Source organism: Chiloscyllium punctatum, chromosome 5 (assembly GCF_047496795.1).
Source record: "Chiloscyllium punctatum isolate Juve2018m chromosome 5, sChiPun1.3, whole genome shotgun sequence".
Lineage (NCBI taxonomy): Eukaryota > Metazoa > Chordata > Chondrichthyes > Orectolobiformes > Hemiscylliidae > Chiloscyllium > Chiloscyllium punctatum.
In genome coordinates this window covers 38726708-38752168 of record NC_092743.1, presented here as the reverse complement: position 1 = coordinate 38752168, position 25461 = coordinate 38726708, and the positions used below count along the sequence as shown (strand labels likewise).

The 25461-nt window shown below is 41.2% G+C and overlaps 2 protein-coding genes across 3 annotated transcripts in view; one reads left to right on the top strand and one right to left on the bottom strand.

Moving 5' to 3' along the window:
* The window catches only part of LOC140476999 (actin, cytoplasmic type 5-like), a 71089-nt gene extending 69175 nt beyond the window's left edge, over positions 1–1914 (bottom strand). The window contains exon 1 of the mRNA XM_072570067.1: positions 1786–1914. The gene's annotated coding sequence lies outside the window, so the exon portion shown is untranslated. The remainder of the gene's footprint in view (positions 1–1785) is intronic.
* Positions 440–24850, top strand: LOC140477001 (cathelicidin-related peptide Oh-Cath-like). 2 transcript variants are annotated; one of them, XM_072570073.1, is made up of 4 exons: positions 440–679; positions 18935–19042; positions 20690–20770; positions 24459–24850. In XM_072570073.1, the coding sequence occupies exons 1-4, from the start codon at positions 500–502 to the stop codon at positions 24462–24464; spliced, it is 375 nt and encodes a 124-aa protein (XP_072426174.1). In that variant the 5' UTR covers positions 440–499; the 3' UTR covers positions 24465–24850. The 2 variants fall into 2 exon arrangements, with proteins under 2 accessions (XP_072426174.1, XP_072426173.1); XM_072570072.1 differs by having other exon boundaries at positions 441–679; positions 24456–24850.
* The last annotated feature ends 611 nt before the right edge of the window (positions 24851–25461 follow it).

Genomic DNA, 25461 nt, shown 5'->3' with positions numbered 1-25461 from the left:
GGAGCCCGGCCCGGTTTATTGTCCCTCTGAATAAAATCAAGGACAGATCTCCTTGAGCCATGGAACAGCTTTTAGAAAAAAAGGGACTAGCTTTGTGACATATTGGTCTAGAGTGGGTTAAAATCTCAGTGAAGCCAAGTGGAGGGCAATGTTCTCACCCATGGCACTGCCCGTCATTGCATGACTAAGTAATATTGGTGGCTAGGTTCTCTCCGTTCTTTTTAAGAAAACGTTTTTAAACGCTAAGCTCACAAAACCTAAAGCTGAATGTTTGTTCAGACGGCTTCATTAGTGTTTGTTTTGGTCGACAGCCGCACACAACTGAAGCACTATCTATACATAAAAAAAAAGCCAGCTCATCCTGACCATGAAAGACATATTCAAGGCCTGTGATAATAATTAACCATTGTAACCAATAGCTAACTTATGGGCAGACAGGTTTCTGCTGGAGTGTCGCAGTAGTTTTGACTGGAATCTTGCACAGGAAACTTCTTACGGGATGAGATTCTGGTTGATAATGCTTTTGTGTGTTGGGGCAGTTGCCATGGGGAACGGAGCCCCAGTTCTACGGACGCCAACATCCAAGGATGCATTGTATGCTGCTATCTACAAGTACAATGCAGGTTCCAGCCAGACGAACCTATTTAAGCTCTTGGGAGCCTCCTGCATTGCAATCAAGGTAATAAAAATGGAGCTGAAGTGCTGGAATTAGGAAAGAGGTTTCCCAGTAGGCCTGCGTGCAACTTGCTTTTATTGCTGTAGACCTGGGAGTAGGAGCTGGGTGAGCCAGCACATCAGAGGGAACCTAACCAAAGGTGAGGCAAGCAAGAAAAAAATTATAATGGGCCCAATCCACCTGTCATTAACAGAACTGCAATGTTTACAAAATGGGGTCAGCAGCATTATGGATCCATTATCATCAGTGACAAGTGATTGGTAGGTGTTCAAAACCAACATCTGTTAAGCGACTGGATTTATTTCATGTCAGAGTCCTGTGGCATAAATAGACCCTTTAATCACCATTTTAAATTGGACCTTGGTAAGAGACGGTGTCATGCACAGTTTAACATGTTCCTGCCCTCCAAAGATTTTGTTTTGAATTGTTTCCGTAGCCCCTGGACAGCACTTCACAAAATGTTTCTTTGCTGGCAGAAGCCCAGTTCTAAACTGTGTGCTGCATCCAGATATTCCTTGTGCAGGTTATTTTATCTTGAAAGCATCCTAGCCAAGACAAATCATGCACATAGTAGTATTGTCAACCAACATTCTTTGCTGCTGGTTAGTGATCAGCTGATTTTAATTCCATCCTCCCAATGGTAGCATTTTTAAAACCTTTTCTCACACACTCCACCCTCTTCCCCTAAAAGGATAAGTGTGGCTCAGTCAGCGCTGGCTGTTTATTGGACCTGAGTCCTCTCTGTGTGAGTTATTGGCTGGATTTAATAGGGTGCTATATTCCCTTTGTTTCTAATAATGTGTTTAAATGAAAGTGAAAACTAGTTGCAGCTGTGCTATGAGGTCACATGACCACAGCAAGTCAGTCTGTACTCAATGTACAAATGCATTTCTCCAAACATGTCCCTTTTTAAAGAAAACAAAAAGAGATTGCATGTATTAATATTTGCAGTTTCAAATTATAAATCCAAAAATACAGACAAAAACAAAAATGATCGTTTTTGGGGAAAAAAAGCAGTATTAGCTCTCATGTATTCCACATTCATCAGTCTTTTTACATGCATTGGATTCATAAGCTGTAAATTATGCAACTCTTCCAATAGTACTTACGTGTTGTTGGCTGTTCATTGGTATTTGTTTGTTCCCAAGGGTTTGTTTCTCCTTTAACTACAGGTGTTTGTAGTGAGTGCTGTTGCCATGGTAGACTGTTGCTTGTCTATTTCCATGTTGGACAGTGATGGATCTTTGGGACTGTGTGTTGTTTTGTACTTTATGCAGGTGGTTGGATCATATCTTCCTAAGCAGCTGCCTGAAAAGGAGGATCGGTTTCTCTAGTTGTAGGTTAATGTCAGTATTTGCAATAATGGTCATTCCTGATAACTGTGGCCAAGGTCATAACCATTTTGCTCAGGACACAAGTTGCCAAATGGGGGCTGACTCTTGTTGAGGGCATTGACCTTTTGCACTCTAGCTATCCGGTGCTCAACTCTGGCAAAGATTCAGCAGTTTCATCAAAGTGGCATTTAGCCCTGTTTTTTCACCTTGATTTTGTCCATTACTCCAATTCCAACTGCTGCCTTCAGTAGTTTTTTTACCATTGGAAACTACATTTTAGTGTTCTTTCAAACATTGCACAATTTCACTGGCAGTCGGTGAGATTTGATGGTCTTACTCTCAGAATAGACCTTGACAAGATAATCACTTCCTCCAAAAGACCTAATCCAAGTTTCATTCATGATCTGTCTGGGATGTAATGTATCTTGCTGGCTTTAATTTTCATTGCAAGCTCTGCACTAGGTGATGTGATCTCATGTTGAGCACATTTTTATAGCCTTACCTAAACTGGACTCAGTTCTTTGATGACGCAGCTTTAAGTGTTCCCCTTGGAGAGAAGGAGGCTGAGAGGAGGTTTGATAGAGGTTTTCAAAATCATGATTGAACTGGACAGGGAGAAACTGTTTCTGCTCATAAAAATACACGAGTGCATACACTTGGTGATGTACAAAAAAGCATCGGTTATGTAAGAAAAGAACTTTTTCATCAGTGAGTGGTTAGGGTGTGGAATGCATAACCTGGAAATGTGGTGGAGATAGTTTCAATTGAGGTTTTCAAGAGGACATTTGATGATTAATTGAACAGAAACTATGTACAAGGATATAGGGAAATTGGCATTTGGGAATATAACAGTTGCAGGCATGATGGGCTGAATGGCACCTTCTATGCCAGAACAATTCTGTAATTCTGTAAGAAAGAAAACTGGCAGTTTCTGGTGTGATCTGAAGAGAGAAGTCATCGCTCTACTTTTTTGTATCAAAATAGCAACAGGGAAGTAGAACATGTACCTAAACTCCACATATCCACTTGCACATCCATTAATACCCTTATTACTACATGCAGTAATCTGTACATTACCTGGTTCAGAGTCATAGAGTCATAGAGATGTACAGCATGGAAACAGACCCTTCAGTCCAACTGCTGACCAGATATCCCAACCCAATCTAGTCCCACCTGCCAGTACCCGGCCCATATCCTTCCAAACCCTTCCTATTCATATACCCATCCAAATGCCTCTTAAATGTTGCAATTGTACCAGCCTCCACCGCTTCCTCTGGCAGCTCATTCCATGCACGTACTACTCTCTGTGTGAAAACGTTGCCCCGTAGTTCTCTTTTATATCTTTCCCCTCTCACCCTAAACCTATGCCCTCTAGTTCTGGACTCCCCGACCCCAGGGAAAATACTTTGCCCATTTACCCTATCCATGCCCCTCAGAATCTCAACCTTTTCCCTTCCTATGCTGTTGGTTCCAATGTGGATAATGATCTCTTGCTGGCCCCTCTGCACCTTCTCTGAGACATCCTTGATCCTGGCACCAGGGAAGCAACACACCATTCTGCCTTTTCGCTACTGGCTACAGAAACATCTGTCTGTACCTTGGACTAGAGAATCCCCGAACACAATTGATCTATTGGAACCCGACGCAACACTTGTTGCATTAGAGCCAGTCTCAATACCAGAAACTTGGCTGTTTGTGCTTTGTTCTGCTGAGAATCCATCACCCCTACATTTTCCAAAACAGCATACATGTTTGAAATGGGTATATCCACAAAAGACTCCTGCACTAGCTGCCTACCTCTCTTACCTTTTCTGGAGTTAACCCATCTATGTGACTGTATCTGAGACTTTCCCCCTTCCTATAACTGCCATCTATCACATAGTGTTACTGTTGTAAATTCCTCATTGCTCCTAACTGTCTCTCCAACCGATCCATTTGATTTGATAAGATTCGCAGCCAACAGCATTTATCACAGATATAATCCACAGTAACCCTTAAGCTCTCTTTAAACTCCCACATCTGACAAGAAGTAGATATCACTCTATTAAAGGCCATGTTTGCTCCTTCACAATCTACAGACCCAGAAAATAACACCATCTTATTCCTCTACAACACTGCCCCAGGTTAAATTAATAGTTATGGCTTATATTTTAAGTTTAATCAAGAGACATATCTCCAAAAACATATATTCAAAAAAGAACCCACTCTACTCACTACTGCCGATTCTCTGTAGGCCACACTTAAAACAATGATTAACTTATCTGATTCTGTGCTGTGAACTTCGCCCAACAGTTCCTCCAAGATCAGTTGTGAATTTCACTGTTTGTTAATTTCCCCAGACACACTCCGATGTCCAGCGATACATGAATTCAAACAGCAAAGGCACTAACTGTGCAGGTTTTCTTTCTCTATCTCTTTCTCTCTCTCTCCTGCAATGACCTCACCATGTGCTTCCTTTGTCTGCTCTTCTCCCTTTTAAAACTGCTGTTGTTTTGGACCTTTTTTCCCCAAAGATCCAAAACAATGCAACAGCATAAGAAACAGTAATTGCTGCTCCTAGAATTTGAGGTAATCACCTCCAACACCTAAAAAACCTCAAAAAAGGAGCAGCTGTTACAGCCAGAAATTTTTCCCGTCCTCCATCTTGGATTGCCCAGAGAGACAGAGCATTTACCCAGAGAGACAGAGAGGTAAGAGTTGTTAAGAGATTGTAATACACAACTGAAGAATCTTCCATTTTTGATTTGTGTACTTTCTACTCATCTAATTCTACCCACCATTCATACTCATACCCTGCAGGAAGAGGCTAATGTGACATCATTCTAAGCTTGCTTCAGGATCCTAAAGACTTTGCATGACAGGAATCACAGAGGCTTTGCTTAAAATTTGTCAATCTTTGTTATATATTGGTCAGTGTCCAAAGACTAAAGGATTACAACTATTACACCCGTTCAAACAAAGGAGAGAGGAATAAAAAAGGCAGAAAATGCCGGCCTATCTATAATTGTTATGTGGGTGAATCTTTTCAAAAATTATTCCAACAGATGAGGAATTTCTACTCTGAAGGTAATGAATCTGTGGAATTCTTTATTGCAAAGGCCTGTAGAGGTTGGGTCATCAAGTCCATTCGAAGCAGGAATTGAGAGCTGTTTAGTCTGTCAAGGAATTAAGAGTTGTTGGAAAATATTAAGAAACTGGAGTTGAAGATTATCAGATCAGCCAGGATTTTATTGACTGCTGGTGCAGAGCTGATGGACTGAAGATAGATATAAAATGTGACTCTTGGGCCATTGTAGCAGACACACACAGGAGCTTACCAGAGTTACAGTATTGTAGGAAGTGGAGATCTCTGTCAAGGAAGGCCATGGGATGCTTCTATATGGGTTACGAGCATATCAAAATTTATTCAGATGTATACAGCACAAACCATGCTGTACAAATACAGTAAGAGTTTGAGTGTGATGAGATTACTGAAACCTTGTAACTGCTCCCACCTCCCCACCTCAACCCCACTTCCCACATCACCCGAGAAAGGCAGTCTTGCATAATAGAGCATCTTCTGACATACAGCAGCTCTGCACCCCTGTGCAGTCTGAGACCCGTGGAATGTGTTCGAAAATTGTTGGACTGCAGATGCAACTTTAAAGGTCACATGCGATCTTTTCTGCTTCCCAGAAATTACAAGGATTAATTTGTAGTAGTTAATGACATGGTCAGGATTGCTTGTGGCCAGGATTCTAAACTGAAAAGATGACCAGTGCGTGAGGTGCACATGCAAAAGTTTGTGGTGGTAGATGTCTTCAATCTCAAATCTGAAAGATTGATGAATGCAATTGCCCCTTGAAGGGGCATATTGCTCACAAGTGTGGCCTGTTCCCTCAGACAAAATATAACAAACTTATTCTGCCCACATGTGGGGGCAGCACTTGTTCATTGTGTGGTTGAAATTGGGGGCAAGATTAGACGACTTTCCAGATTGCACTCGAGAGAGAGAGAGTTGCAAGCTTCACTTGTTATTCCAGATGCCTCTTCGCCCCACCAACCATAAGACATAGGAGCAGAAATTAGGCCATTCAGCCCATCGAGTCTGCTCTGCCATTCAATCATGTCTGATATGTTTCTCCACTCCATTCTGCTGTTTTCTCCCTGTAACCCTTGATCCCTTTGATACTCAAGGACCTATCCATCTCAGCCTTAAATATACTCAATGACCTGGCCTTCACAGCCTTCTGTGGCAATTAATTCCATAGATTCACCACTCTCTAGCTGAAGAAGTTTATCCTTATCTCCATTCTAAAAGGTCTTCCCTTTACTCCAAGGCTGTGCCCTTGTGTCCTAGTCTCTCCTATCAATGGACATATTTTCCCAACGTCCACTCTGACCAGGCCACTCAGTATTCTGTAAATCTCAATAACGTCCCTCCTCATCCTTCTAAACTCCATCGTGTAGAGATGCAGAGTCCTCAAACATTTCTCATACGCTAATCTTTTCATTCCTGGGACCATTCTTGTGAACCTCCTCTGAACACACTCCAGGGCCAGTTCATCCTTTCTGAGATATTGGGTCCAAACCTGTGCACAATACTCCAAATGTGGTCTGACCAGAGCCTTATGGAGTCTCAGAAGTACATCTCTGCTTTAATATTCAACTCCTCTCAAAATAAGGCATTTGCTTTCCTAATTACTGATTCGACCTGCAAGTTTATCTTGAGAGAATTCTGGACTGGAACTCCTCAGTCTCTTTGCACTTCAGACTTCTCAATTTTCTCTCCATTTAGAAAGTAGTCCTTGCCTCTATTCTTTCTAGCAATGTGCATGATCTCACACTGTACTCCAATGTTCTGCTCACTGTCCTAATCTTTCCAAATCCTTCTGCAGCTGTCTGCCTCCTCAATGCTACCTGTCCCTTTATCTATCTTTATATTGTCTGCAAACTTAACCAGAATGCCCTCAGTTCCTTCATCTAGATCATAAATGTGTAAAGTAAAAAGTTGTGGTCTCAAAACTGAGCTTTGCAGGCCACCACTTGTCACTGGCTGCCATCCTGAGAAGGACTCTTTAATCCCCACTCTCTGCTTACTGCCAGACAGCCGAGCTTCTATCCGTGCAAGCACCTTGCTTTGAACGCCATGGGCCCTTATCTTACTCAGTAGCCTCCTGTACGACATCTTGTCAAAGGCCTTCTCGATATATATCATCCATTCACTCTCCTTGGGCTAACGTGCTCATTACTTGCTCAAAAATATTCGAGAAGACTTGTCAGGCATGACCTCCCCTTGATGAAACCATGCTGACTTTGTCCTAATTTACCATACACTTCCCAGTATTCAGAAATCTCATCCTTCACAACGGATTCCAGGATCTTACCCATGACCGAGGTTGGGCTAATCGATCTGTAATTTTCCCTCTTTTGTCTCACTCCCTTTTTAAAGACAGGTGTCATGTAAACGACTTACCAGTCCTCAGGAACCCTCCCTAACTCTAGCAATTCCTGAAAGATCACTGCTAACACCTCCACTATCTCTTCAGCTTAGAAGTTTCTTTCCCTTAGGCTCTGTGATGAAGTCCATCTGGTGCAGGCAATTTACCCATTCAGTTTTTCTAACACCTCCTCCTTGATAATGGCCACCATGCTCAGCTCTGCCCTCTCACTCTCTTGAACTTTAGAGATATTACTCATGTCTTCCACCGTGAAGACTGACGTAAAGTAATTTATTCAGTTCTTCAGCCATTTCCTTGTTGCCTACTACTGTCTCCCAAGCATCATTCCTAGTGGCCCAATGTCCACTTTTGCCTCTCTTTTGCCCTAGATATATCTAAAGAAACTCTTACAGTCTTCCTTTATATTACTGGTTAGCTTACCCCCATATTTAATCTCTCTTATCTCATTTTGGTGTTGGTGTTTGTAAACTTTCTCTGATTTCCCACTGCCCTTCAGCACATTACATGCTTTCTCTTCTGCTTTTATGCTCTCCCTGACTTCCCTAGCCAGCCATGGTTGCCTCCTCCTCCTTGTACCATGCTTCTTTTTCCTTGGGATGAATCTCTGCTATGTCTCCTTAATTACTCCCAGAAATTCCTGCCATTGCTGTTCCACTGTTGTTCCTGCCAGGCTCTCTCCTAGTCAATTTTACCCAGCTCCTCCCTTATGCCTCTAGAGTTACCTTTATTCAGCTGTAAAACCATTACCGCTAATTCTATCTTCTCCCTCCCAAATTGCAGAGTAAATTCAATCAAATTATGATCACGGCCTCCTAAGGGTTCCTTCACCTTAAGCTCCCTTATCAAGTCTGCCTCGGTGCACAGTACCTTCATGTCCCTTTCTGAATTGAAATCCCTGTCAACTCTACCAGCTTTGATTCTCCCCACTCAACTTGTTTATTTAGCTATTCATCTCTGCACTTTATCTCTTGAACTGCAGGCCTAACAATTATTAATGGCCACCATAGTGATCCACTGCCCCCTCTAAAGCCAGCATGGTGGTGACCCTTGATGACTCTCCCTCCTGTGGTATCACGTGCCCTCCCATGTTATGTTAGTTCCCACGCCAGTATCTACAATCACCCCTTCACAGTTATTGTCCACTCTGCATCGTAGCACCAGTCTCATGATTTGAGTTCCCCAATTTCCCTAGAACAGCATTGCTCCCTAATAACACCCTTCGACATAGAGGACGCAAAACTGCAGGACTGGCTGTGGTTTGCCATCATCTGCCCTGACTGAGGAGGGACCAGCTTCCTGTTTAGTTCCCTGACTGAGTTATTGGTGATCCTTGGACTCAAATTGCAAGACTGACCATGGCCCAATCTTTGGGCTATATGCACATGATCCCTGGACCTTGACCACAGCCAACCCCATGGACTCAGGTCTGATGAAGTCAGTGACTGAATTGCTGACTGGCCAAAGTCCTCCCTGACTGGACTAAGGACTACTCTTCGCAGACTTTCAGGCATAGCTGCCTAGTTTTATGCCTGCACTCAAATACAAAGTAAGAAGAATTACTGTGAAAAAAAAATAAAAAAATCCGTGGATGATGGAAATCAGAAACAGAAACAGAAATATCTGGAGGAACTCTGGCAGCAACTATGGAGAGAAAGCAGAGTTAACATTTTGAGTCCAGTGATGCTAGTTCAGAACTGACTGTAGGTTTGCCCTGTAGCTGGGAAAGGGTTGGTATGTATTGCTAAAAGTGTGGTGGGAGGAGTAAACAATGGCTGGAGATGGAGCCCAGAGCAAGAGAATATCATGGTCCAGGAGGCTATAGCAATGAAAATGAATATCTTATACTGCTTAATTATTATGAGAATTTCTGACTCAACCACACTTTCAGGCATGGAGTTCCAGACTCCCATCACCCTCCACAAAAAAAACTCAACATTCTTCTTAGCATTCTAGCTCTTAGCTTTTAATCTATCCATCTAGATTAATCCTTCTGCTCATGGAAAAAGACCCTTCCTCTACAGCCTATCTGAGCCCCTCATAATCTTATTCACCTCCATCAGGGCCATTCTCAACCATCACTTCTCCAAGGAAAACAACCTCAATTTAACCAATATTCCCTTATATCTCAGACCCTCCAGCCCAGGTTGCAATCCAGGAAATCCTCTCCACACCCTCTCGAGTGTAATAATTACCTTCCTATTGTGTGGTGACCTGAACTGCACACAGTACTCCAGCTATGCCCAGTAAGTTATATTTGTAGCGTAACCCCTCTGCTTCTGTATTTTACATCTCAGCTTGTAAAACCAAGTATCACAAAAGGCCTTATCACATCACCTACCTTCCCTTCTACTTTCACGGATCTGTGAATGTGCACCCACTCTCCCATCTTCCGTACTTTCCAGGTCCTGCCATTCATTGTGTAACTCTTTGTCTTGTTAGTTTTCCAAAGTGACCATGGCCCAATCCTTTTCCAAACCTCACAGTTTTCAGATTGAATTCCAACTGGCACTACTGTGCCCAGCTGAGCAGTGCATTGATATCCTGCTGTTTGCAGCTATCCTCCTCACTATGTATTGTTCTGCAAATTTTCATGTGACCTATGAACTTCTTGATACATACCCCCTAAATCTAGGTCCAAATCATTAATATACACCACAGACAACACTGAGCCCTGTGGCACTCCACTGGAAAGACTTCCGGTCACATAAATATACTTCTAATCTCACCCTCTGCTTCTTGCCTGTCAATTGATTTTGGACCCAGTGTGTTGCTTTGTATCCCTTGCCTTGTATCCCATAGGCTTTTACTTTCTTGACCAGTCTTCCATGAAGGATCTTATCAAAAACCTTGCTGAAGTGCATGTGGACCACATCAAGAGCTTTAACGCTCCCATTTATCTCAATAAAAGTCAATCAAGTTTGTCAAATGTGATCTTCGCTTACCAAATCTACACTAACTAACCCTGACTATCCTTTCTTACCATTGGTCATGTCATTCAGATGCTGGGAAATTCCACCCGATATCTGCCATGTTGCTAATTTCTGGAGCATGTCAAACTTCTGGTGCTGATTGTTGGTTTTGAGTGAAATTTGTTTTTTGATCTGTGGCCCAATACCATCAATATCAATATCCTTAGTAGTGAACCTGTGTAGATGTTCACACTCTGATGACAAATTAGACGAGAACTTTGCTAGATTGTTCACAAGTCCAACAGATATTTGCAGTTTTCACATCTATTGGTCACTACATCTCTGCCCCAGCTCTCACTTTATCAGGATCTGAGCTAAGGCTTTTTGCTTTCAGTATATGAACTTTCTACGTGATGTCAGGCACTCCTTTTCTTTATGTTGTTTATTTCCATCTCATATTGTTCATTCTGCTGTTCTGTGCTGACCACCTCCTTAGCTTACGTTTGCTTATTATCAACTATCAGTATCTTCACAGAATAAGTTCTTCACCTTATCTTTCTTTTCATTGTTTAGGAACTCCTGAGTCGGTGATATCACCTATCTTGTCTGTCAGGCAGTTGGAATCCACCTCAGCAGATGCTGAGTTAGTCTCACACTTTAATCTACTTTGAGATGATACCATGAAGATATGTAACACATGTAAAAAGATCTTTATAACCTTTTCAGCAGTCAATGGCTTAGCAGCCTGTGAAACTCTGCAGGCCTCTTCTGGAAGGCTTCTCTGAAGACTTACTAGTCCAAATTTTAGACTTGGTTCAGTTGAGTTGGGTGGACATCTACTGTTCCAGATCTTTATTCTTTCCAATGCGTCAGACTCTCGGCTTCATTTCTCCTATTGGAATGAGTATCATTCCATCATATAGCCTCAACTTAATCTATGAGGGCTTCGTTTTTGCGTCACCATTTTGAACAACTTTACAAAGCCCATAATGTTGAATGAGGCACCTGAATGATGTCTATCTGACGCCACATTCATTTGATGCTCTCCTTGTGCAGGCAGTGGTCTAATAGTCACAAACTACTTAGCATTTTTAGACCTGTTGATACCAACCTGTTGTATAGTGTAAAATAATTCATTCAGAGGTATCGTCTGAAATCTCTCTTGCAGCCATCTTTAAAGGCTTGTTTTGCTCCTTTCCAGTTTGATATTTGCATGCAAAGTGATTCATCTTCTTACAGATAGACATCGTTTCCCCACACTAGATATGTTTTATTTTCTTCTGTTTAATGTCTTCCACAATGTTTATATCGTGTTCTCTGGCCGTGACCTCTCTTCTGGCCCTTCTACAAATACTTTTTAATTGTTTAGAATCTATTGTTCTTGTTATCCTGGAATGTCTCTCAGCATAATGCAAAGTCTTACCTGTTCTCCCATTAATATGCTGTAGATGATGATTGACAGCGTCAGAGGTTCTGTTATGTTAATGGATTTCTTGAGATTTAATTCCTCCTTTTTTTTTTAGCAAACATGCTCTCAGAATGGGATATCTTAAGCCTAAAGACAATTCTATCTCTGAGATGACCTTTCACTTTGGCCAAACTCTCAGGGTTCAGCTAGCTGTATCAGTGATATCACATCTGAACTAGTAATCTCCCTCTCTCCTTGAATTCTGATTTGAATATTTATCATTCAATGTAGCATTATTAGATGGTTCAAGTCTTTAAATCTTCAAAATTTATCCTGTTTTGGTTCTCTGCTCCTCAGTGAAGTTTAGCATGTATACAGCCTCTATCGCTCTTGACCCAGGGCTGATAACAGGGTTACTATGTTTATTTGTTCAGTCTTTTTATTTATTTGTGTAACTACTTCATATTTTTGCCACTGAGAAAGGAACAACACATTCCATATCTGTCTCGTATCTCCTTTCATTTCCGCAGCAACAAGGTGTGGAAAATTGCCAACCATTCTAATTCACCCAATATTCAAATGTTCGAGGCTGGGGTTACTTTCTTCACAGTAGCTGGATTTCACATGGCTCAGAAAATTCCTTCAATTTCAGCTCCTTAGTTCCACCAATGGCTGCCACAAACTGAAGTGCAAACAAGTTATACAGAGGTAAAGCTCACATGGCTGGAGCTAGCCAGGCAATTTAGTATGTACAAAAACATTACTCCAAACCCTGACTACAAAACCAATAGGGAGCCCACTCATTAAAAACTAGCTGGCCTGAGGCAACTTTACATTGGCAGCAGTGTTAATTGGTTCAGGATAAGATCTCATGCCCATAAAACAAGGAGGTCACCAGCTTGTTGCTTGGCAATGTTACAGTCCCAGCAGTTCCAGGTTTGAGTAGTGGCCACTGCAGAAGCTGTAAGTCATCCCCAAATAATGGACAGGCATGGAAAAGGAATTTAAGCTACGTCTGGGGTATTGGTGGGGTCTGGCTGGCAGATTGGAGTGGTGAGTGTGGGAGGGGAGGGCTGGCAGTTTGGAGTGAGAACGCGCGGTGCGCTGGCAGAATGCAATAGTGGTAGCAAGGCTTAAGAGGCGGATAGGAGAGGGAAAGGTTGGAGGGGCTGTCTGTGACCTTGGTTGGGGAGAGTGTAGTACCTCAATGGGATGTTGTTCTCCAGCCAACTTAGCCCAAACCAACCTGTGTAGGATATGCTGGTGTGAGCCTCTGGTGTGAGCCTCTACCTACCATGGATGATTTTGAAGTAATCCTGCACTTAAATGGTTACTAATTGACCGGTTAAGGTCCTTTCTTGGATCTGACAATGGGTGGGCTGTATAAAACCCATCATAAAATGGCACATAGGGAGGGATGGATGTGAAATCAGTGGAGTTGCCATGTGTTATATCCTGTGAACATTCCAGCTTCAGATCCACTGATAATGATCTATAAATTTCAGCCCACTGTGGCAATAGGGGAGATCCGTACTGATGTATCCACATCTTGTTTTAGCCAAGTGCTATTTTTCAGTGAAATGATCTCCATTGCTTGTAAGTTTTGTTGTTAACCATCACACAAGTAATGAAGCCCAATTTATAATTAGAGGGTGATAACATTGGAAATGACTGTGGCTTAAACGAGTAGGACTGAACTAGGTATTTTGTAAAACTATCTCCAAATCATGGATAATGCCAATGCCGCAGCAGCCCTGAAGGTCTGAAATGGTGCTGTACATGCTTTTGGGCATTCCTGGCATTATCTCATCATGGTGAGAAGGGATTAGAGGTATATTGTCATTGGAAGTGTCAGAAGAGATTCCATCATGATGTCAAACAGCAGTTCCAGCTGTGAATTGTGTTTTGATGAGCTATTGCATGCATTCAGAGAGGCAATGGGATTTGGTGACTCAACATTGTATGAAATCTAGGGGCTGTGGTGACTGTGTCTCCTTGTTCTGCAACAAAACCAGCAAATGGAATAAAAACTGCAGAGATATGAACTTTTACAGAGAGGGCAGAAGAGGTGGGCTGTCCACTTAAAGGTTTCTCCAGAGCACCTCCATCTCTGTTTGAATCAGGACACAATTTAAACAAGGATGAGATCAAAGGATTGAGCCACTTGCTTCAGCCTGATTTGAAATCACACAGTAGGATCAGAGTGACATGTTCATGACCACAAAGGTCACAGTGGGATAGACATTTTATGTGTCTGGATGTTTCCACATGGGGTCAGGTAACGTTCCGATATATCCTTGTACATCAATGAATACACCAATGTTGATCCCGTCTATGTTATGCTCATTGAGTACATGGTTTCTTCCTCTGTTGGCAGAAGCAACATTATGGATGTCAATAACAATAGGTTTTGGAAATGTCCAGGACAATTATTTAAATAAGCACATATATCATGCCAGAGAATGCTTTCCATCCTGGTAGAAACCATTATGCACTTATTCTGAGACAGTTATTCATTCCTAAGGCCTCCATGGAGAATTAGAGATTTATCTTTTGGTGATGCAAGTGATGTATGTAGTAGCTCATGAGTTTGAAGCTCCTTCACTTTGACTCTACAATCTTATCCAGTAACATAGCAATAATACAAAGCAATAACATAATTAATAAAAAAATCATACTTACTATCAGTCTTCCATGCACCTTTGCCTGACCCAGTGTTATCCCATTGGCTGCAGCCTGGCTGGAGGACGGAGTGACTTGCACTAAGGGAGACTCCAGATGGCCTTGAGAAGCTCTAGGTTGGCACTGGTGGAGATACAGTGGTGGCAGTATGAAGGTTGTCATCCTGAGAAAGACTAATGGTGCACCATGATGTTACTTTGTTTCTGGGTGACATCTCAGCAATTTGGATATCTTTAGGAGCACAGATTGTCACAAGAGCCTGTATGGTCTTTTGAGAATTGAAACCCATGGCCATAATGGCAGGAACTTGAGTCTGTAATCACATCAAGCATCGAACTCAGGATCTATGCCTGTGCTTTCACTTCTTTGCAGCCCTGAGACATTGGGAGGCTTCTGTCTGTGCTACAATGGAACAGAGACTGCACCCATCAGACTCTGTAGCATGGCTAGGTTTGCTGGTGCTGTCATGGATTGCTGTTACCAATTCCTTGATGCAATAGTTGGCCTTCAGGCTCTATGGGATCTCCTCACACTGATTTGGAACTCTTCCATGGGCCTTTGACAGTGGCAAAAGTGAATCTGGCATTCATTACTATCAATCTCTCCTGTGGGCCAACCTATCAAAATTTTCATTTTAGTCCGTGTTTCAAAGCTTATCTGTGCTGTTATCCTCTGGTGGTCTGGCACACAGGCTACCCTATCACTCTCAACCAGGCTGCTGCCATCTCTTACCCATTGTCTCACTGTGTGCTGATTTATACAGGCATTTAAGGTTTGAGCAGTATCAGTATCTGAGTTGCTGACTGTGATTATCACATCAACTAGCTGTGCTTTCTCATCACTGTGGCTGGAGATGCTGGTGGCTCTGGAAGCGTGAATCAGAAAGGACAGATTGAGGGGGTGAAGGGACCGAGGGGCGGGGTAAAGTGAGAGATTGATGCTTACATAATCAGCTACTTTCACATTATGTCAAATGGCAGGATGAGAGGGGTTTGGGTTAAGGTGGGACCATAATGCAGTCACATATGAACATCCTGAGTGGTCTTCGTGATGGTGAATGCTGTGGGCTCAGTTGTAGCTGATTCCATGATGTGAAGGGCTATCTCCTCCATTGGATTCAGGTGTTAACGCTATGTCTAGCCAGCAGCTAGACAATTAACTGCACCTTCTATTATGGCCAACATTGTTCTGAAAGGCAAGGGGAGCAATGCATTGTGTGAGGGTGGTGCATCTACAGTAATGAAATAACTGGGTGTCTTTGGAGGCAGCAAGAGATGAACAAAGAAACACTTGTATTTGTATTGCAACTTTCATAACTGGATATCTTAAAGTACTTTCTGACTGAGGAAGGCTTTTTGAAAATTAGTCACTGTTGTGGTATAGGAAATGTAATTGTGAATTTGTGAGCAGTAAAGTTCCACAAACAGAATTTTGATAATGAGCAGATAATCTGTTTTTGTTAAGGTTAACTGAAGGCTAAATATTTATGAGATCAGATGGAAGACCTCTCCTGCCCTTATTTGATTATACTGCTTTAAGACAATGTATACCCAGTTAGTAGTAAGTATTCTAGCTGAGATTTAACAAGTAACTTACACATAACTGCAAACTGGTTGACAGGACCCTCAACTGCATCAGACCTATCACTTGTGCTTTCGCCGTTGTCCCATCCCATCACACATGACAGCGTAATCGGGTCCCCTTTGTCCTCACTTTTCATATTGCCAGTCTCCACATTCAAAGGATCGTTCTCCTCCATTTCAGACAACTTCAGCAGAATGCCACCAGCAGATACATCTTCTCCTCACTCCCCCTCTCTGCATTTTGAGGGACTGTTTCCTCTGGAACACCGTAGTCCAGTCCTCGACAACCAACACCACTCCCACGGCAACTTCCCATGTAACCACAGAGGGTGCAAACCTGCCCCTTCACCTTATCCCTGCTCACTATCCAAGGGCCTAAACAGTCTTTCCAGGTGAAGCAGCATTCACCTGTACCTCCTCCAAATTGCGTATTGTATTTGCTGCACGCAGGGTGGCCTACTCTGCATTGGAGAAACAAAATGCAGATGGGGCGACCATTTTGCAGAACACCTTTGGTCCGTGCACAAGCATGACCCCAACCTTCCTGTAGCTGGTCATTTTAACACAGCAACCTGCTCGCGTGCCCACCTGTCTGTCCTTGGCATGCTGCAATGTTCCAGTGAACCACAGTGCAAACTGAAGGAACATCATCCCATCTTCAGACTTGGCACTTCACAGCCTTCTGGACTTAATACTTTCAACACCTTCAGATTGTGAATTCATTCCCATTCCTTCCCTTTCTTTTAGCTTCTATTGTTACATTCTCTGTCACCCTGTCCTCTCTCCCCTCCCCTCACTTCAGTGGGACCATCTGTTTTTTCCAGTCTGGCAGTTCGACCCACCATTGTTCTGCCGTTCTCACATTCTGATCACTTAATATGCACTAACAACATTTTTTTACCTCCCAGCACTCTACAACCACCCCCCCCCCCCGCCCCTTCATACTTCATGTCACTTCTGATGAAGAGTCACCTAGACTCGAAACATTAACTTGTTCTGCCTCCATGGATGCTGCATGACCTGCTGTGATTTTCAGCATTTTTGGTTTTCAGTAACTTATACAAGTTAAGCTTCACCTTGCTCCTGTATTGCATATCTCTATCAATAAAGCCCAGCACAATGTATGATTTCTTTACTGCTCTGTCCATCTCTCTTGCCACCTTCAATAACCTGTGCACGTTGGTGCCTCTAATTCTGCACCCCTCCTTAGAATTGTTCCCCTTATTTTATAGTGTCTGTCTTGTTCTTCCTACCAAAATGCATCACTGCACTTTTCACATTGAACTTCATCTGCCATCTATTTGACCACAGGTCATGTTACCTAGAGGTGCCATTACTCTGCAGTCAATAAATAATCTTGTTGCACTACACAATAGCAAGTCTAATATATCCTCATCTCTGTTTGGTGCCAGATAGGCTGCTCTAAGAACGATGATGAAAGCATGAACTTCTCATCAAGGCTAGAAGTGCCAGTCTGATTCTTCCAGTTTATATGCAGATTAAAATTATCCATTATTATTGCTGTCTATTGACCATATTCTTTTGTAATCTTTGTCCTAATTTCTAGTTACCACTACAGGGTCTGTGAACCATTTTCACCAGTGACTTCTTTCCTTCTACTGTTCTACATCTCTATCCAAACTAATTCTACACCTTGATTTCCTGAACCAAGTCACCTTTAACTATTGTACAAGTGTTATTTTTGATTAGCCCTCCGCCTTTGCTCATCTATCTATTCTTCTTTAATGTTACATTCCCTTCAATACTCAGGACTCAACATCCTGCAAACATGACTCCGTAATGGCTACCATGTATTATTTATATCTATAATGTGCATTATCAATCATTTAGTTTGTTATGAATGCAACACATATTCAGATATTTAGATATTCAGGTATAATTTTTTTGTTTACTTGATATCAAGTTTTAAACATAAGGTGAACAGAAATGATTCTATTGTGTTTGAAGAGGTGCAGATGCCTTTCCTTGTTGACCTTATCAGTATTCTGTCTTCAGCCAGCATTATTGAAAGACTGTTTAACTAAGCCTTCATTCCTTTTGCTGTTTGTGGGAACTTGCTGTGCATAAATTGAATGTCACACTTAACTACATAACAGTGACTGCCCTTCAAAAATAATTCATTTCCGGGTTTTATATGACGCTACGTAAATATGTTCTTTACTTCTAAATTGCAGGTTCCAGACAAAGAGGATCACAGTAGGTATATTAGACTGGAAGAAAATGGGAACCAAATTCAATAGACCCAGACCTTTGCATCTGGAGACTGAAACTTTCCAAAAAGGCTGTCAGTGAACCGTACAGGGTGGGTTGTGGAAAGCGACTTTCACTCTATATCTAACCTATGTTACACCTATCCTGATTATTTGGTGGATAAATGTGATGTGAATTTTATTCTGTGTCTACCTGCACAAGGAATGGGACTCAGTCGTGGGGTTATTTCCCTAAGTCTAACCAGTCCTGCCTACTCAGTGATTGCTTAATGGGACTGCATCGATTTTCTTCTGTGTCTAATCCATGCTGCACATTATCTGGGAATATTGGAACATACAAACGAGATTTATTGTGTTGTTGTACATGCCCTGAGTTTGTTTGATGGGACAGTGCAGGGGAGATTTATTTAATCCCTAAGTATGCTATGCATGCCCAGGGTGTGTTTGATGGGACAATGGAGATTCAGCCTTTCTTTTATCCATCTTGTGCTCTCTCTGATCTGTCTGTCCTTACTGGTAACATTGATATATAAATGTTTGAAACATACATCCTCAGCTTGCAGGAAGATAAATTTGCAGACAAAAAAGAAGCAAATGCCTCAACAGACTTGATGCTCTCAAATGCACTGCTATAAGAATGTAAATGCTTAATTACTCCTTGTTCAAACAGCAAATCCCACAAGGTAAAGAATATGAGATTGGGTTTGCCCTCAAACAGACAGTGTGCACTAAGGGAATGGAGGATGTAATGCAAGACTGTGAATACATGGATGATGGAGTGAGTATAACTGTGTCTTCTTTCTGAGCATTTTGGGAATGACCCAATGGAATTAACTGTGATTCATGGTGTCTGTTTCTAACAAAGGATGTCAGATGGGGGGAGAGCTCAGTTTGGTCTTAGCTGCCATTTAATCTGCAGCAGCCATGCACCTTATAAGCCTCAATAGTCCTCCTTAGTCCTGTCAGTCTCACGTCATAACTCCAATGGGAATCTGATGGTAGTATCAGAATTCAACCGTAACAAGATCATGCCAACTTTATATTGCACTCGGACTTTCTCTCATTGCCTTGTAAAAGGAATGATGGGAAAATCGAGAATTCTTAGGTCGCCCCTTAAGAGGGCAAGTGATAGGCAGTGGAGAGTCTATAAACCATTAGATCCTGGTCCTAATTTATAGATTATGGTCCACATATGTCTTGAACCATTTTCTACCATTTGTATCAATCCTTCCCAATGCAACTTACTCCACACTTCCTTAACCTGAAGGTCTGTAGTGTGGAATGAGAACATTCAGTCCATCAGAGCTATCTCTGCTTTTTCTAAAGCAATCCAAATCTAATCCTGCTATCCAAATCTCTCCCCATAACTCTGAATATTTTTTTCTTGTCACATATTTGTCTTGTTTTCCATCCTGTGGAGAAAGACAATCTAGGCTTCAGTGAGAATGTATTGTAACCTTCCTCATTTTTCCTTTTGTGGCAGTTTAAGTTAACAATTTCTTGTTACCGATTGTCAAGCAAAAGAAAATATTAATGTATCAAAATTCCTGCGCAAATCTTTTGTTAATCTCTCCTGTTTCAATCAAAGTAGTCTTCGTACCTCAGGTCTGTCCTTGTAGACCATAGATTCTCAGTACTGGCATCATCCTGGCAAACCTAATCTGCTTACTCTTATTGCTTCAATGTCCTTTTAAGAACATTCATTCTGAAACTGCACTCAGAATAACTGTGGTTGAACAAATGTTTTGTAAAAATTTAACATTGTTTCTTCACTCCATATCCACCCCCTGTTTATAAACTCCTAAACAGTTTTGGTTTTTAAAATGTATTTATCTACCTACACTCACACTTTCAGGAAATTATGTTCCAGAATACCTAAGACTCTCAATTCAAACCATACAACTTAGTCTCAACTGAATGTAAATTGCACTTCTTATTTTTCCGAGGAATCCAAAACTGCAGCAGAACTGACAAATCTGACTACCTTTATACAGAAACTACTGAAAGCCAGTGGATGGGTCAAAAATAATTTAGACTAATGGAATGTTAGCCTTCATCTTGAGGGGAATTACCAAGGAGTGCCAGATATATTATAGCTGTGTACAGTTCTGGTTAGACGTCATCAAAAATATGGCATTCAATCCTGGGTACCATCCCTGAGAAAGAATGTATTGACCTCAGAGGAAAGGCAGCACAGATTCACCATAACGAATGTGAATTGTTACCAGAACAGCGAATCTATTTGAGATGAGGCTTGATAATGTACTAAGGAGACTGTGGAGGTGGCCTTCTTGTAAGACCTTAAGGTGTGCTGAAAGACTTACATAATCCAAATCTAAGTAATGGTATCTTTTCAACTGTAATTATCTTCTGCAATAGTAGAATACAATCATTTATTCTACTAATTGGTCAATTTTCCTAACAGACCATATTGATTTGCAACGCAATCATTACAATTAGCTTCAACGTCCCTATACCAACAAAGACTACAGTCAGCTGCTCACCGGTAAGCAATCCATTTCTTGTCTTTTGGTAATTGCTTCACATATAGCGACAGTAAATAGACAGAATGATATAATTATTGTCAGGTAGTGACAGTCACTGAAGAAAAGAAAACCTATCTATACTTGAAAGTCAGTGGCATTATCATTGCCAAAACCCTTCAGCATGTTGATCGGTTATCATTTAGACAAGCCACATGAATCATGAGGTTGGGTGGTCTATTATGAGTGGCTGAGCTCTTGAGTTCCCAAACTCTTTCCCCTTATCAAGTCCAAGACAAGAATGTGAGGATGGTTTTAGTTGCAGTGACACTTAAGAGTTTTGATTGCATCAAGTACATACTAGTCTGCTTGTCTGATACCTCTTCCACCAGTTAAAAAATCAACTCCCTTCAACACCAGACATTGTGACTGCAGTATGAACATCTACAGGAAATACACAGGAATGTAAGAGTGGATGTAGGTCATTCAGCCTATCAGGTCTGCTCCGACATTCAATTGGATCATGACTGATCATAAATGTCAAGACCACTTTCCCGTGTAATATTCATATTCATCAATGTCATTATTCTCTTAAACCTACTCAGTGATTGAGTTTCCATACCCCTTTGGAGATTCCCAAACATTCACCATACTCATAGTGCAGAAATTCCTCCCATCTCAATCTTAACTAGCCTATCCTTTACCCTGAGACTGTGTCCCTTTGTCTAGACACCCTATAAGAATTTTATAAATTTCAGTGAGATCACCACTCAAGAGAATACAGACCAAGTTCCCTCAATCTTTCCTCATTATAAAATGCCATTATTTGAAATATCAGTCTCGTGAACTTCCATTACAATCACTCTCTGGCAAATACATTCTTCCTTAGATGAGGAGACCATCATTGTACACAATTCTCCAGGTGTGGTTTCACCAAGTTTCATTGCATCTGCAACAAAATATTTATGCTTAAAGACCCTTGTGATGAAGTCAACATACCATTTCCCTTTCTGATTGACTGTTGCACCTGCACGCTAGCATTTAGTGACTCTTGGACACGGATATCCTTTTCCCTTCAGACACCAACACTCCCCAAGTCATCAACATTTTCAAAATTATTCTGTCTTTCCATTTGTTCTACCAAAGTGGATACCTTCACATTTATTCACGTTATGTTCTACTGTTGTTTTTGCTCAGTCACAGCCTGCCTAAGTTCACTTGAAGCCTTCTTGCACCCTCCTCACAACTTATATTCCCACCTAGTTTTGTGTGATCACAAGTTTGGAAACATCACAAGGTATCCCCACATCCAAATTCTTTATTTAGATTGTGAACAGCTGTGAATCCTTGCAGGTGCAGGTTGTCATCTGGAGAATATGTTTATTCCTACTCTATGCTTCTTGTCTGTTAATTCGTAATCCATACTAGTATATTAGCCCTCTGCTGTAACTTTATTTACTAGCTTCCTGCATGGGACCTTATCAAAGGCCTTCTGAACATCCTAGTGCACCACAGTCACTGGTTCTTCTTAATCTACATCCTCAAGAACTCCCAACAAGTTTGTCAAACATGATTTCCCTTTCATAAATCCCTGCTGACTCCAACTAACTTTCCCAATTGTTTCAAATGTCTAGTTATCAAATTCTTTATGATTTTAAGATTTCCTTGCATTGACGCCAAACTAAGAGATCTTCCTCTCTGTCCCTTTTTAAACAGTAATGTTACAATTGTTACCTTCGAGAATTTGTGGCACTTGAAAAGATAAGGATTACGAAACGATCATCAAGGATATTTTTTGATAGCATCTCCTAAAACCATAACCTGTACCACAGAAAATACCAAGGAATTGCTCTGAATCCCACTGGCAAGGCCAGCATTAATGCATCATCCCTTCCTGCCCCAGGAAGATGTTGAAGAGTCTTATTCTTGAATACTGAAGACTATGTGGTGAAGGTGCTTCCAAAGTGTTGTTAGGTGGAGAGTTTCAGGATATTGACACAGTGACAATGAAGAAACAGCTATTTATTTCCAAATCTGGATAACTTGTGACTTTGAGCAGAATTGTGAAGTGATAATTTTCCCATGCAACAGCTCGCTTTGCCCTTTATCACAAATTAGTGAGAGCACACCTACACAAATGAAGAGGTTTGATAAATTTGGGATCCAGTTACTGACAGTGTTTGTGGACATAACTGTGGCAATTTTCATATTTTTTTGGAAATATTTCAAGTGATAAATAAATTAGGAACTCATATAGGAAACGAAAAACACAGAGGATAGTTTACACAGTCATAAGAACCTATTGACAGATACAAAGAACAATTTACATAAGTAAAATGGGCTGTTGGCCTTTATCACAAGGGGGCTGGAACACAAAGGGGAGGACATTATGCTGTAGTTATGTTGTTTGAAGCTGCAACTGGAGTATAGCTGGGTTTTAGTTCCTGTATTTAGAAAGGACATAATGGCATTTCAGGCAGTTCAAAGGAGATTCATGACTTATTCTTGGGATAAAGAGATTGAACAGCTAAACAGGTTAGGCCTTTATTCATTAGAATTTAGAAGGAGGAGGGGTGATCTTACTGAAACATAAACTTCTGAGGGGGCTTGACAAGATCAACGTTGAAAAGACGTTTCCTTTTGTGGGGCAATTTCAAACCTAGGGACTTAATTTTAGAAGAAGGGAACATTCATTTAAAACAGAGAGGTGAAGGAATTTCTTCTCCCAGAGGGCTGTGATTGTCGGAAATTCTCTGTTTCAGAAAGTTGTGGAAGCTAGATCAATGAAAATATTTGAAAAATAAATAGACAGATATTTGGATGCTTGGGGAGTTGAGGGCTACTATCTTCGATCTTGATGAGTCCTGAGCTTACTGAATGACCCACTCCTGTTTCTGTTTCTGTTTCTATCTTCTTATATTGTTAGGCTTCACCTGTTCAGAACCTTGGTTTGGCCCCATCCAGATTATGGCACTCACTTTTTGACAGTTACTCTTCTGAGAAAGATATATGGGCTTTTACAAGGTGGGGGTGTTTGCAGAAATGTAGTTAGGGCTTAAAGGGTCAAGTAATGAGGACAAATTGCATATACCAGGTTTATATTCCCTTGAGTAGACAGGTCTTAAGGATAATCCAGTTGAGTTAGAAAGATTCAATAGGGTAGGGCATATAACTAGTAATAACTGCCTGTGGTGGGAAATGGATTAGGGACAGAGATTCGGAGCACTATCTGAGAGGAGTTACTGAGCAGAATTAACATCATTGGTAGAAGCAGTAGCACTAGGTGCTAGGAAAGAGGTTGATTAGTGACAGGATGAGAACTGGATTGATCAGCCATGATACAATTAGCACTGCAGGAACTGGTGGGAGAGATAACAGATTAACAATTTAACTTCAGTAAAAATACAGATAATGAAACAGGGCACAGGTAAAAAAGGAATAATGTTAAAATTGGGTCTGGTTATTTAAGGGTGAAATCAGGAAGCAAAGGGTAGTAACAATCTAAAACTCTCTCCTCCAAAAGGCTACGAGTGCTTGGTTAAGACCATCATGAGATTTGGAGTTGAGGCAGAGATCAGGAATGATCTAACTGTACAGCTGAGTAGGCTTGACTAGCAGAATAAATCCTGTCTGTCTCTCTGGGGGTGAAGGGATGTTTGGATTTGAACCTGCATGTTTAACTCCTGTCTTTTGCGTTTGCCTTTTCAGCAGGATTGAGTGAGAAGTTTTGGAGAGGACATTGGTCAACAGCAGAGTAGGCAAAACAAACTGCCAAGAAAACCAGCTTTTGCCAAAAGTTTCCTGTTTAAAATAAAACCATGAGCATGGGACAAAATGTGAAATTTATTGCAGAGAAGAAACATACTAAAATTTAGTTTTAGACTATCCAGAATGTTTTGTAGAAAAACAATATGCATTGTATTAGACTTTCCCTGTTTTCTTCAATAGCTCTGTCAATCATCTGATTCAATAGTGAGTAAAGATGTGTAGTTCAACCAATTAGAGCTGTTGTTCTAAGTGTTATCATAAGCAGTCATTCAACTGGATTTAAAAATGTGACTCTCACTGTCTAATCTTACTACAATAAATTATAATCAACATGATGTATCCATCTGTTTTATGTGGAACAGGAAAAGCACCACCATTTACTTTCAAGAGCTAAATTAACAGGTAAGCATACTGATGGGGACTAAACGTGCCCTGTTCCACTATCTGTATTTTTACTGAAGTTAAGTTGTTAATCTGTTATCTCTCCCACCAGTTCCCTGCAGTTCCTGTCACTAATCAACCGCTTTCCTAGCACCTATTGCTCCTGTTTCTACTAATGATGTTAATTCTGCTCAGTAACTCCTCTTAGACAGTGCTCTGAATCTCCGTTGCTAATCCATTTCCTTCACACAGTCACTCTATAACCCCTCCCTGAACCCTATTTTACTAACTATACTCTTACTGGTATTAATCTAGTCCCTCATGCACTCATTCACTCCATGTCCCGTATCCAAAATTTATTTGAGTGCCACGTTGAGACATTCTTATTATTAAGATGGGAGTGATGCTTCAGAAGAGACTAGGTTGTGTTAGGACTTTGCTATACTACAACATTTTCATGAGTCATATAACACTTTTGTCATCATTGTATTCGCTCATGGGATACGGGTGTCACTGGTTGAACAAGCATTTATTGCCCGTTCCTAGTTACTCCTTAGTTGGGAAT